The sequence below is a fragment of the Gorilla gorilla genome, chromosome 3 (assembly GCF_029281585.2).
Source record: "Gorilla gorilla gorilla isolate KB3781 chromosome 3, NHGRI_mGorGor1-v2.1_pri, whole genome shotgun sequence".
In the NCBI taxonomy this organism is placed as follows: Eukaryota; Metazoa; Chordata; class Mammalia; order Primates; family Hominidae; genus Gorilla; species Gorilla gorilla.
The window spans coordinates 104907735-104921004 of NC_073227.2; the positions used below are offsets into that span (position 1 = coordinate 104907735).

The 13270-nt window shown below is 38.4% G+C and overlaps 1 protein-coding gene across 2 annotated transcripts in view; it reads left to right on the forward strand.

Annotated features, from left to right (window-relative positions):
* CDS1 (CDP-diacylglycerol synthase 1) overlaps positions 1-13270 on the forward strand; it is a 67699-nt gene that overhangs the window by 25417 nt on the left and 29012 nt on the right. For both annotated transcript variants that reach the window (XM_055384606.2, XM_004038919.4), the window contains exons 3-5: positions 1065-1161; positions 9228-9325; positions 11041-11180. In XM_055384606.2, the coding sequence (XP_055240581.1) occupies positions 1065-1161; positions 9228-9325; positions 11041-11180 (335 nt within the window). The remainder of the gene's footprint in view (positions 1-1064; positions 1162-9227; positions 9326-11040; positions 11181-13270) is intronic.

Here is a 13270-nt window from a genome sequence, read left to right on the forward strand (position 1 = left end):
TAGTAGAGATGGGGTTTCACCGTGTTAGCCAGGATGGTCTCGATCTCCTGACCTCGTGATCTCCCCACCTCAGCCTCCCAAAGTGCTGAGATTGCAGGTGTGAGCCACCGCGCCCGGCCAAGGAAATACTTTCACTAAAGGCTTTGTCCCTAATCAAAGAAAGCAGTCAATACGCTTTGAACAACAGAAGTGTCCTTCCATCTGTCTTTATCCTCAGTGGCTGACCTCTTAGGTAACTGGCACCTCACTCCTTCATTTCACTGAAATCACTGTTCTTTCCAGTTTTAGTTCGGTATTATCTTTCATTACTTATTCTCATTGGCAGTCCATGCTGTCTATATCATATTCTTAAAATCATGACTGTATTCATCTGCCATCCTAATTGGGCATCATCTCTTTTGAGGGCTTTTGTACCTGGCTCGTTCTTCCCCTCCATGTGATCCCTGGTGGGATGCCTGACTTTCACATCCACCCTGACCACCTAATGTCCTAACCTCACGGTTTATTCCCCACTCACATTTAACAAAAATTATTTTCTTTCTGGCCAGGCGTGGTGGCTCACACCTGTAATCCCAGCACTTTGGGAGGCCGAGGCAAGCAGATCATTAGGTCAGGAGATCGAGACCATCCTGGCTAACACAGTGAAACCCCGTCTCTACTAAAAATACAGAACAATTAGCCAGGTGTGGTGGCGGGCACCTGTAGTCCCAGCTACTCGGGAGGCTGAGGCAGGAGAATGGCGTGAACCCAGGAGGCGGAGCTTTCAGTGAGCCGAGATCGCGCCACTGCACTCCAGCCTGGGCGCAACAGAGCGAGACTCCGTCTCAAAAAAAAAAAAAAAAATTATTTTCTTTCTTGGCTAACATAACTTTAAAAGTTAATTTATCTCCCAGTGTGTGAATGAATGCTGTTTGTTTTTTGTTTTTGTTGTTTGTTATATAAAGTGAAGTAGTGGAATCTTAAAGTATAGTTAAGGAAAATTCATAAATCTGGCAAATCAATACTGAAACCACACAAAAAACCTTAAGAACACGTTAAATACTAACTTTACGTTTTCTTTGTAGGTGGAAAAACTGGTGGATACGTGGAATTCTCACTCTAACTATGATCTCGTTGTTTTTCCTGATCATCTATATGGGATCCTTCATGCTGATGCTTCTTGTAAGTTTTTGACTTTTCCCTGAGTGTCTCTTGCTTTGTTTTTCAACATTTATATAGGATTGAAGTAATTTGAGCATATCATAAAAAAGAAGCTAATTCAACACTCAGTCACAGAATATTTAGTTCCTTTAAGTGTCTTTTATTTCGTGATATGATCTGACTTAATCTTTTCTGTTTGCAAAATGACTATTCAGTGTGTTCATTCAGCAGAGACCAAGTTTGTATAACAGGTACATATCTATGTGTCTGACATTGTGCCAAGCATATTTTATAAAAGATATGACATGAGCCTGGGCAGAAAAACACAAGCCTGAGACCTCGTCTCTACAGAAAGTTTTAAAAAATAAGCTGGGAGCGGTGGTTCACGCCTATAGTCCCAGCTACTGGGGAGGCTGAGGTGGGAGGATCACTTGAGCCTGGGAGGTTGAGGCTGCTGTGAGCTGTGGTTGTGCTACTGCACTGCAGCCTGGGCAACACAGACCATCTCAAAAAAAAAAAAAATGACAGAAATATACACACATATAACATCAACATATGACTATTAGCTAGATCCCTGATTTCAAGGAACTCAGTGTAATGGGAAAAACATACAAGTAACCATATGAATAAATAGCATGATAAATAAGCGAGATAAGTTCTATGATAGAACATGTTAGGAGTGCATGGTAGAAAAGCACCTAATCCAGTCTGAGGGAGGGATGAGGAGGGGCTTCCAGAAGAGACAGTGCCGAAGCCGAGTCCTGAATACTGGACAGAGGAAGGAATTCCAAAGTGGAGACATCATGAGCGGGGCATGGAGGTAGTGAGAGGATGCGGTCCATTGGAAGATCTGCAAGTTGCACGTGTAGAGGGTGTCTATATAGGGCACTGGAGAGGCAAGGAAAAACCATTCTGGGAGTTTTGGATTTTGGTGTGTGTGGGAAGCTCAATAAGTTAGGAAGCCAAACAAGTATTTAAACCCTTCATTCATTCGTGTAACAAACGGTTCCAAGATGCCTGCTATATGCCAGGCATTACATTAGTTCTAGGGATGATACAGTGGTACTGAGAAAAATGTACCTGTCTCTGCCCTCATGGAGCATACTATCTGCACTTTAAAGAGCTGATTATGTATTTACAGTGAGATGCCACCTGATGACATTTTGGTCAGTGATAGACAACTATACGACAGAGGTCCTATAAGATTATAATGGAGCCAAAAAATTCCTGTTGCCTCATGATTTTATTCCAATTGCCAACGGTATTCAGTAAAGTGACATGTTGTACAGATTTATAGCCTAGGACCAATAGGCTATACCATATAGACTAGGTGTATAAGAGGCCATACCATCTAGGTTTTGTAAGTATACTCTATGATGTTGTCACAACAACGAAATTGCCTAACGATGCATTTCTCAGAACATACCCCCTTGTTAAGCAACACATGACTATATATAATTACAAACTACAATAAGCATTTGAAAAAAAGAATAATACTAAGAGAGCAAAGACGGAGCTGGGAGACTTTCCAGAGGCACAGTGCCAAGCACGTGGGCTGCAATCTGAAGGTTAAGTGGGAATCAACAAGGTAAAGGATGGAGTCTTGGGGAGGACCATCACAGGTGGAGGATTTCTGTGGGCAAAAGCCCAGATATTTAAAGCATGAAACATTTGAAGCCCACAAGTGTTGGAACCGAGGAGAAATGCATTTGTTCAATGCATTCATCAAGCACTTAGGCAGTGCTGAGCATGGTTTGACAGCACACAGTGAGAGCCTGCTCTCCGGGGTGCCCTGTGGCCTTCTTTATTGGTATTATCATTGTTATTACTTTTTCTCATTCCTTTTCAGTTAATCCAGGTTCTTCTTATGTATTCATCTCCTTCATCTCTGATTTCTCTTGCCCGCTTAGAAATGTGTTTATCCATTTTGCCAATCTTCCTCCATATTCAATTCTATTCATAGCTCATAAGCTTATGAGCTATATGATATGGTTTTCCTTTTATTTTATAAAAGAATAAGTTTTGATGTGAAATTAGACATGATGAAAAAAAATTCCATCAGCTCTTGAAGCCACTTAAAGTGGCTTTTATACGCACCTCAAAGCCTCTTTCACTTCTCTTTTTGTCCTCTCATTAATTTTTCGCTTCCTTGGGGAAATCAAGTAATGAAAATGAATAAGAAGTTAATTTCTTTTTCTGCTAATTTGCTAAGATCTTAAAGTGCTTTTTCTCACAAAGGAAAAATGGATAATAAATAGGATAGACTTAATGTGAGGGCAGAGGAAGCCGAGCTTGAAAGCCAAGTGGGCAGGCGTGGGAAATTGTCTGCATTTGATTCCAGGAAGAGGCCCCCCAGCTCCCAGTCTTCTGTCGCTGAACGTGCTAAGGGCTAAAATGATCACCATTGGCCCTGGGACTTGGGCATTTAAGAAGCAAGTTTGTGCAGAGCACTTTTCAGTGCCAGGTGGTGAGTGGGCAGGCTTGAGGAAGAAGGGACCAAGTGAGAGCAAGGAGTTCCACAGGTCTTTGTGGGTGAAGGGACCTTTGAGTATGATCTTGGGCAGTGTATCAGGGTGGAGGCAGCACTGTGAGCAAAGGTCCAAGTGGCTAGAAGTGTGCCACTTGGACCTTTGCTCACGGTGCTCCCTGGGTGGCAGAAAAAGGTGCTTTTTCCTTGAGCACAGGGCTGAAAAATAATTAGAGATCAGATTCTGGAGGGCCTTGCTATGTGAAGAAGTTTGGGTTTTATTTGGGAAGCAGTAAGGAGAAGTATTTTGGGAGAATTTATTTGGAATTAAGAATTAAGAAGAATTTATTTGGGAAAGGTAAGGAGTAAGAAGAAAATGTTGATCTAAGATATCAGAAACCACCAGTATCCTAGATACAGTGACTTCGGCAGATTTGGTGGGTTCCCCTGTGATTTACATTTTTCTCCAAACTGAACTGTTGAGTATAATAACTAGGGCAAGAATTTGTGGATAAAAACTATTTTCTAACCACTCTTTAAGACAAAATTCAAGACAGTTTTAAAGACATGCATGCATACATTTGGATTCTGATTTTTTAAGAGAACCATAAGTGTGCCTACAGTACTTGAGTTTTTTTGTTTTTTTTTCTACTATGAAAGGAAAATATGATCTTATTACTAGTTATTTGCTTCAATTGGTGAGTTTAATTAAAGAAGAAAATAAGAGTATTAAAGATCTGGCCAGGTGCGGTGGCTGACACCTGTAATCTCAGCACCTTGGGAGGCCAAGGCAGGTAGATCATTTGAGGTCAGGAGTTCGAGACCAGCCTGGCCAAAATGGTGAAACCCCATGTCTTTTAAAAATACAAAAATTAGCCGGGTGGTAGAGGCGTGTGCCTGTAATCTGAGCTACTTGGGAGGCTGAGGCAGGAGAATCGCTTCATCCTGGGAGGTGGAGGTTGCAGTGAGCTGAGATCACACCACTGCACTCCAGTCTGGGTGACAGAGTGAGATCCTGTCTCAAAAAAAAAAAAAAAAAAAAAGAACATTAAAGATCTAAGTAAAGTAGATTTGAACTGTTATTGGTTATTTAAGTTTATTACATACACATACATGCATATATATATATATTATGTTTTTATGATATTTATGTTAAGAGAATATGGATGATTCACACATCTAGTTGGTACTCAATTGATATTACTTTATGTGTTTTAAAACCTTATTTCTATTCCTATTCTTAACTAGATCATTTATATTTTGAGAAGGACCTGTTGTATCTAGCTTGCAGTTGCCTTATAATGTCAGCACTCAAAAATGACTAATTCAATATAGTTTTATTAAAAACTTCTAGGAGGTCGGGCACGGTGGCTCACGCCTGTAATCTCAGCATTTTGGGAGGGTAAGGCGGGCAGATTGCTTGAGGTCAGAAGTTCAAGACCAGCCTGGCCAACATGGTGAAACCCTGTCTCTACTCAAAATACAAAAAATTAGCTGGATGTGGTGGCGCACACCTGTAGTCCTAGCTACTCAGGTGGCTGAGGCAAGAGAATCACTTGAACCCAAGAGACAGAGGTTTCAGTGAGCTGAGATTGCGCCACTGCACTCCAGCCTGGGCGACAGAGTGAGACTTTGTCTCAAAAAACAAATAAACAAAACTTCTAGGAAATTACAGGTACTATTTTAATACGGAATGCATACCCATGTTCCTTAAAAGGCCTTCTATTTGTAGTTTTTAAATTGTATTCACAGCTTAGAATCATACTTTCTAAGTGATGGAGTTACTAAAGCATGTTTTGATTTAAAGGCAGATGTGAACATATAGAAGATATTGAAAGGTTTTTTTCCCCCCCTGCCTTCTTGGAAACTGTTGTCATTAAGTTTTAATTCGTGCTATGTAATTTACTTTTAAATAGTGTGTTTACTTTTTCCTATTATGAGAGTTGTATACGTGTGTTCAAATTACTTGGAAAATAGATAATTAAAAATAATCATTCCAACCCTATTGTTAACCACCAAAATGCAGTTAGTAGTGTTACATTTTATTTCATCACTTTTTGCTTAATTTATATGTTTTTAAAACCATGGTCATAATCATAATGCGACTAACATTGTGCATCCTGCTTTTTAAGCTAAATATCACATCAAAAATTTTGTGGCCAGGTGTGGTGGCACACACCTGTAGTCTCAGCTATTCGAGAGGCTGAGGCAGGAGGATCACTTGAGCCCTGAAATTCCAGTCTGAGTCCAGCCTGGATAATATGGCACAACCCTATCTCTAAAAAAACCAAACTTTTAAAAAAAAGTTTTGTGTTGTTCTGTGGTCTTTATAATCATTAGCTTTACTAGATTGTCTGCTTGATGGAATGTAGTTCATCATGGAGTTATTCACTTACAGTGAATGAATATCTGAATTCATTCAGTGCATCATTTAAAGTTATTCAAATCATTGTGTTATTTGTAGACATTCAGGTTATGTTCTTTTTTTTTATATTGTGAATAACACTATCCTGAACATATTAGAACATAAATATGCTCTAACTTTATATGCGGGAGTATTTTCTTAGAAAAAATTTGCAAAGCGAAAATAGACACTTATTTGAATAACCCATAGGTATTCAATATAGTTCATACTCAAAATGACCAGATCTGAACTTCTAGTCCATACCTCAGCCATCCAGAGTAAATCTGTTGTCAAAGTTAAATAACAATACACAGACAAATCTCTATGCAAAGCATTTTATTTGGGAATGTATATATATTTTTTAAAAAAACAGAATTGCACTTCAGAGCATATACCCAGACCAGGGTGGTCTTTGATATGTCTAAAGAACAAAGAGAAGGTTGGGAGTTTTATTAATGAGAGAGGTTTGGGAGTTTTATTAAAGAGAGAAATGCTACATATTGTTTTGAAAGAAAGCCCATTAGCACTAGTGCACTTTTGGGGAGTTGGCAGGCTCTGATTGTTGAGTGACAGTGGTGGCAGGTAAAATTAGTCTTAGAGTCATGGCACATTGTTGTTTCAGCAGCCACCAAGTAAAACTGGTCTGAGGGTATGGCCAGCTGTTTCAGAAGCTGGGCTTTGGATAATTCGTGGAGCAGGTGCTGTGTGCCCTGCGTGCTTTTTCTGCTTGGCCCCTCAACTCTGATTTTAGTTGAATATGACAGTTGACCCAATTTGTGTAATTCTTTCATATTGTCTACTTTCCCAAGCCTTCCTTGGTGTTATTTTGTGTTCCCTTTTCTCCCTTAGCCCCTCAATTTCCTCACCCACCATGTCTAGTCAGTTCTACCCCCTATACTTCTCTCCTGTCTTCTTCTCTACTCCGCTACCACTTCACCTGGATAGTGAAGTGGCATCTTGCCTCCTGACTGCCTTTACCCTTGTCACCTCCCCAGTCCACTGTTTCCACCTTATTCTCCCAAACTCTCATGTCCAGTCATGTCCCTTCAACTCCTCGGTGCACTGCTTCCTGCTGTTTCCTAGGATTCCAGGACCAGGCTCATCTCTCTCTCCTTCTTACCCCCACCTTTGTCTTCCAGCAACTCCACCCTCCTAGTAGTTCCCTTAATATGCCCCATTCCCTCTGCAGGCGGTGACTCTGCAGATCCTCCTCCTCTGGCTCTGCCGTTGCCCACCCCTTCCCCCTGCCACAGGTGTGTCTGCCTCTACACACGTCCATTTGCCTATTTCACATGGGTTGTAGTCGTGTTTCCTCCCTGAGAGACTGTACCTCTCTGTGAACAGATGCCCTATGTTATTTCTATAAGTCCTCAGTAATTAGTAAAGAGTAGACACTTAAATACTGACTTGTTTTTAAGGTTCTTGAAACATTAATTGGGCCAACAGAGTCCTATGAGTGTACATTGCTACCAGTGTTGGTGGTGTGGAGTATTAATTTCTGTGTAATCCTCCAGTCCTGGAAGATACACATATAGTTGAAGGATTTCAACACTACTATTTGGAACCTTTTGTTTTCTGTTTTCCTAGAAGTTCCATATTAATTGTCCTTGCAAGCTATAGTTGATGATCATACAAATATAATGCGTGTTATTAAAAATACTTTTGTTCTCCCCTCTCAGTAAAAGAAATACAATTTATAGTGCCAGTGGATGTACCCTAGCAAATATGTTCATAGAAATTACATCAGTATGATATTTTAAAAGCCCTTTGGATCTGACTAACTTTGCTTTACCATTTTATCTTAATACTAAACATTGTCTCCATTCTGTATTTTTGTTAGAAATGACTTGATATTATATACAAAGGTTATTTGAAGAAGGACACTTAGATTTCCTCCTGTCTTTATAACACATTTATGACTTTTGCCTACAAGTACTGTTTATGGTTTGACGTACTTTTCTTTATCATGTGGCTGAAAAGACACATTTACTTTTTAAAGTATGTGATTGGACACGTAATCAGTATAATGGGAAAAAATAACTTAAGAATACCCTGAATGGTAGGTTTTGGAAAACTAACTTGTGGAAATCTTAAAAAGAAATCCCGGAATATATCCTCTGACAGAGTTTGGTAAGCTTTTTCTGTTAAAGGACCAGATAGTAATATTTTAGGCTTTAAGGAGCTGCATATGTTTCAGTCACATAATATTTGATTTTTAAATAACTCTTTAAAAAATATAAAAATCCATTCTTAGCTCAAGGACAGTATAAAAACAAGCCCGTGGGGTGTGTTCTCTAAACGCTGAAAAGCTAGTCTGCCGTATTCACAAAGATTTTTACCTCTTAATTCATGATAATAAGTGTTCAACTTGCCATTTGCTCTTTGAGTCTTGAAATCGACAGGTCAAGCACTGGGTGTGATGCTACATCTTGAGAAATTACCTTCACCCAGGTTGCTGAATGCAGCAGTTTGAAGGACTACAAAATAGAACATCAAAAAGGGATTTATAAATCTAAACCCGTTTAATAGGTGTGCAATCAGGACACTGTGTAAACAGAAATGCATAAACTCAGTTGACTGGCCAAAGTGGCTGCAAATGTGGAAGGTTGCTTATACTTTGCTAAGGTAGCCCAGCTTAGATTGAGCAGCCGGTAGCTGGCTGTGGGAGAGTTGACACAACTGGGAGGATGAAAAGGCCATTCCAGGGTGACTGGCTAGAAAGTGTTCTGACTATTTGTCCTGACAGTATCTTTATTATTTGCAAGTATAACAATGCATGGTTACAAATAAATATGTGCAAGCAAACTTTCATATATGATTTTCTTAGGGTATCTCAAGAAACATAATGGACAGGTTGGACAAAAAGATTCTCCATCTTGACAAGGACAATCTCAAGAATGAAGTAGTAATGAGGGATAAATCCTAGTCAACTGCGGCCAACCAGACTATATCCCTCAAACTTTAAACTCCATTGCCATTCCCCACCCCAGGAAGGATCTTCCAAGCCTTTTTGAGTAAAACATTATTTTGCCTACCCCTTTGAGGTATCACTTGACTTTAGAGACATGGAATATTGCATTTTTTACTGACATTTAGCATAATTAAACATTGGTAGATTAAGATTTTTTAAATACATGTGACAAACTGCTTTATTGAATGATTAAGCACAAATGTAAACATTGAGAAATGTATGTTAATGTTTTCTCTTGGTTTCAGGTTCTGGGCATCCAAGTGAAATGCTTCCATGAAATTATCACTATAGGTTATAGAGTCTATCATTCTTATGATCTACCATGGTTTAGAACACTAAGTTGGTAAGTAAGCTTGAAACTATTTCAGATATGAAAAGTTAATTTCTGAAGTTTGTAAAGGAAGCATCTTGATCAGTCAGTATCCACTCAATTTACCCTATAGATTGATTCTAGAGAAAGATAAATAAAAATAATGTAATTGAATTTTGAAAAGAAGATCACCTTTGTCTTTCCTACTCCAATACAACTTTTTTCAGATCTCATATTTTAGTCTTTGTAGAGATATCTAATATGTGAATATATACACCATTCTTGTCCTTTTTTTAATAAAAAACTAAACATTGTATTGGAAACATTTTTGTATCCTTTACAATAATAATTTTAGCAAAATATTTACATATAATCTTTTCCTTCATTTTCGTTCATTTCCTCTCAGTTGACATGATAACATACAACATATTGTATATATACAAATGCACGTAAAGTTAGTAACAAAATCACCATAATGATATTAACATTTAAAATTTTATATCTTTTAAAACTTTTCATATATAAATCATTGCTATCAGAACCTTGACTAGGAAACATAACATTATAGTTCATATTTAACCCAAGTGGCCATCCTTTTTAATATAGTTGATTAATATCAACCAGGGAGTCAGTATCTTTTTAAAACAGATGGGGTTTAGAATAGTCAAAAAGAAGTGTCTTGATTTCGGTGATAGCTGATTTTTCCTTCTAGCAGGTTTCTTCACGAGTGGCAAAGTATACAGGAAATGTTAGATAGATAAAGTAATTGGAGAATAATTAAATGTAAAACCATGCAGTATTGATTCTAAGTATTATTAAAAAGAGAAGATAAATAAGGATGGGCTCCAGTGATTGTAGAAGGTGTCAAACAAGAGGTAAAAGATAAACTAGTATTTGAAATGAAGACAAGTTTTGGATAAAGAAGAGTTTTCTAGTTGGGGATGTAGCACCCATCAGTTTCTAGATGTGGAACAGATGTACTTATATTACCGTTGATGAGATACTCCTGGCCCTTCTGAGCAGATGGTATTGATTAGCGGACAGTGGGTAAATAGTTGGATTGGTAGACCAGGTTAGGCCTTGATTGCCTTAACAGAGGAAGAATCCCTGCTCATCTGGAGTCCACTAGGAGCATTAGAAGAGGTGAGATGCCAGTGTGTGCAGGGCAGTGGGGAGACAGGTTGAATTACCTCTTCTTTCTTTCCCTCTTAATCTTCCTGAGGACAGGTGGGGATTTGTCTTAGGACTTCTACTATTAAAAAGCATTAGAGCTGTGAGTGGTTACGAGTTAATTTTCATTATGAACTTAATACCTCAATATATACACCCACACATTATACATACATACAAAGTATTAAAATCATACACACACACAAACATACACACATTATACATACACACAAAGTATTAAATTTATACACACACACACACACACACACACTGCTCCTGCCTCCCAAGGGTGAGGGATTGTGTGTGTGTAGTATTTTCTACATTGTTTCCTAATTATCTCTGGCATTAGATTTTCAGCTAAATAAAGGTATGAACTATGTTCGGTAAATTTTTGCTAATCAATAAATTTGAAATTAAGTTTAAAACAGGAAAATAGCATTTTGGTAAAATATATCTTGAACTGGTCTTCTGAACTTTGTTTTGATCTTTGTGTCATCAGAATGTAGAAAATAATTTTGTTGAGTTTGAGGGGAAGGAAAGCTTCAAATATAGAAAAGCTAATTGTTTTTAAATTATAGGTACTTTCTATTGTGTGTAAACTACTTTTTCTATGGAGAGACTGTAGCTGATTATTTTGCTACATTTGTTCAAAGAGAAGAACAACTTCAGTTCCTCATTCGCTACCATAGATTTATATCATTTGCCCTCTATCTGGCAGGTAAGTTAAGGAATATTCTGTGTTGATATATAGTTAACATATTTTCCATGTTTATTTTTATTTCTGTTATTTAAATTAGTAATTTTTTGGTTAAATTTTATTCCAGCCTCTCTTTTTCATTGTTTCTCGTGTATAAAGCTATTTCTTTCATCATGTTCTTAAATAGCAATTACTCCCTTATAGTGGGTTTAAAAAGTGCTTGTTAAGAATCACTCCAGGCCGGGCGCAGTGGCTCACTCCTGTAATCCCAGCACTTTGGAAGGCTGAGGCAGGTGGAACACCCGAAGTCGGGAGTTTGAGACCAGCCTAACCAACATGAAGAAACTCCGTCTCTACTAAAAATACAGAATTAGACAGGCATAGTGGCGCATGCCTATAATTTCAGCTACTCAGGAGGCTGAGGCAGGAGAATCGCTTGAACCTGGGAGGCAGAGGTTGCGGTGAGCTGAGATTGCGCCATTGCACTCCAGCCTGGGCAACAAGAGCAAAACTCTTATCTAAAAAAAAAAAAAAGAAAGAATCACTCCATATGTTTGAAAATTTTCTTTGCAAATTGTAGTAAAAAAACTTTTAAGTAAATAAAAATTATTAACCAAATTTAATTTATGAAGAAACTTTCACATATATATTGCTTTATTTGTCCCTAGGAAATAGAGCTTTTTCATGTAGAACTAATCAGGGTAATTAGTTTTTTTTTTTCTTCTTTTTTTTTTTTTTTGAGACAGAGTCTCACTCTGTCGCCCAGGGTGGAGTGCAGTGGCGTGATCTCAGCTCACTGCAAGTTCCACCTCCCAGGTCCATACCATACTCCTGCCTCAGCCTCCCCAGTAGCTGGGACTACATGCCCCCGCCACCACGCCCAACTAATTTTTTGTATTTTTAGTAGAGACGGGATTTCACCCTGTTAGCCAGGATGGTTTCAATCTCCTGACCTCGTGATTCACCTGCCTCGGCCTCCCGAAGTGCTGGGATTACAGGCATGAGCCACCGCGCCTGGCCTAATTAGTTTTTTAGACATAGTTTATAATATATGCAACTGTTTATAGTATGCTATGCCACATATTTTTGTAATTTTTAAATTAAAAATTAGATTCTTAAGATAAAGTTAGAATTTACAGATTCTTTTCCATGAAATTTTACAGATCATAAAAACCCCTAAGCAGTTGATTTTTTTAAATGTGCTTTTTAAAAGCCAGATTGCTCATGTGAATTCTGGACCTACCAATTACTGGTTGAGTAAACAGTGAGATATTTGGGCTGGGCGTGGTGGCTCATGCCTGTAATCCCAGCACTTTGGGAGGCCGAGGTGCACGGATCACCTGAGGTTGGGAGTTCGAGACCAGCCTGACCAACATGGAGAAACCCCGTCTCTACTAAAAATACAGAATTAGCCGGGCGTGGTGGCGCATGCTTGTAATCCCAGCTACTTAGGAGGCTGAGGCAGGAGAATCGCTTCAACCCGGGAGGCGGAGGTTGCGGTGAGCTGAGATCGCACCATTGCACTCCAGCCTGGGCAACAAGAGGGAACCTCCATCTCAAAAAACAAACAAACAAAAATGAGATATTTAATTAATTTCTCTGTGCTTCAGTTTCTTTGTAAAGCACTTAGAATAGTACCTGGCACTACTTAAAATTTTTTTATTGTTATTTTCACTTTAAAAGAAGGACATGAAGTTTGTTTGTGAGTTTTCACGTTTAATAGTTAATTGTTTTAGCTCCTAGGAGTTTCCCAATAAATGAATTTTTCTCCTGGTACAATCTTAGAAACTGGGTAATTCTTTTCCATTTCTCTTTAAAAATATACAGAGTATGTGGGGAAGCATGTCCAGTCCTGTAGAAGTATGCTATTTCATTAAATAGTTATGATGTTCTTCATGGTGCCCCTGAGCTCCTTCAGTTCCTAGGCCTTCTAATTCTAAAAAGCCAGAAAGTGAAATACAATCTGAAATGGTAATGGGAATTTTCAGAGAACTTGTTTTTATGTAATGAGGAGGAATACATTTTCAAATAATTTTCCACCTTTTACATTCAGGTTTTTTGTTACTTTTTAAGATTTTAAATTTCATTTTATTTTCCCAGAGATTGGGTCT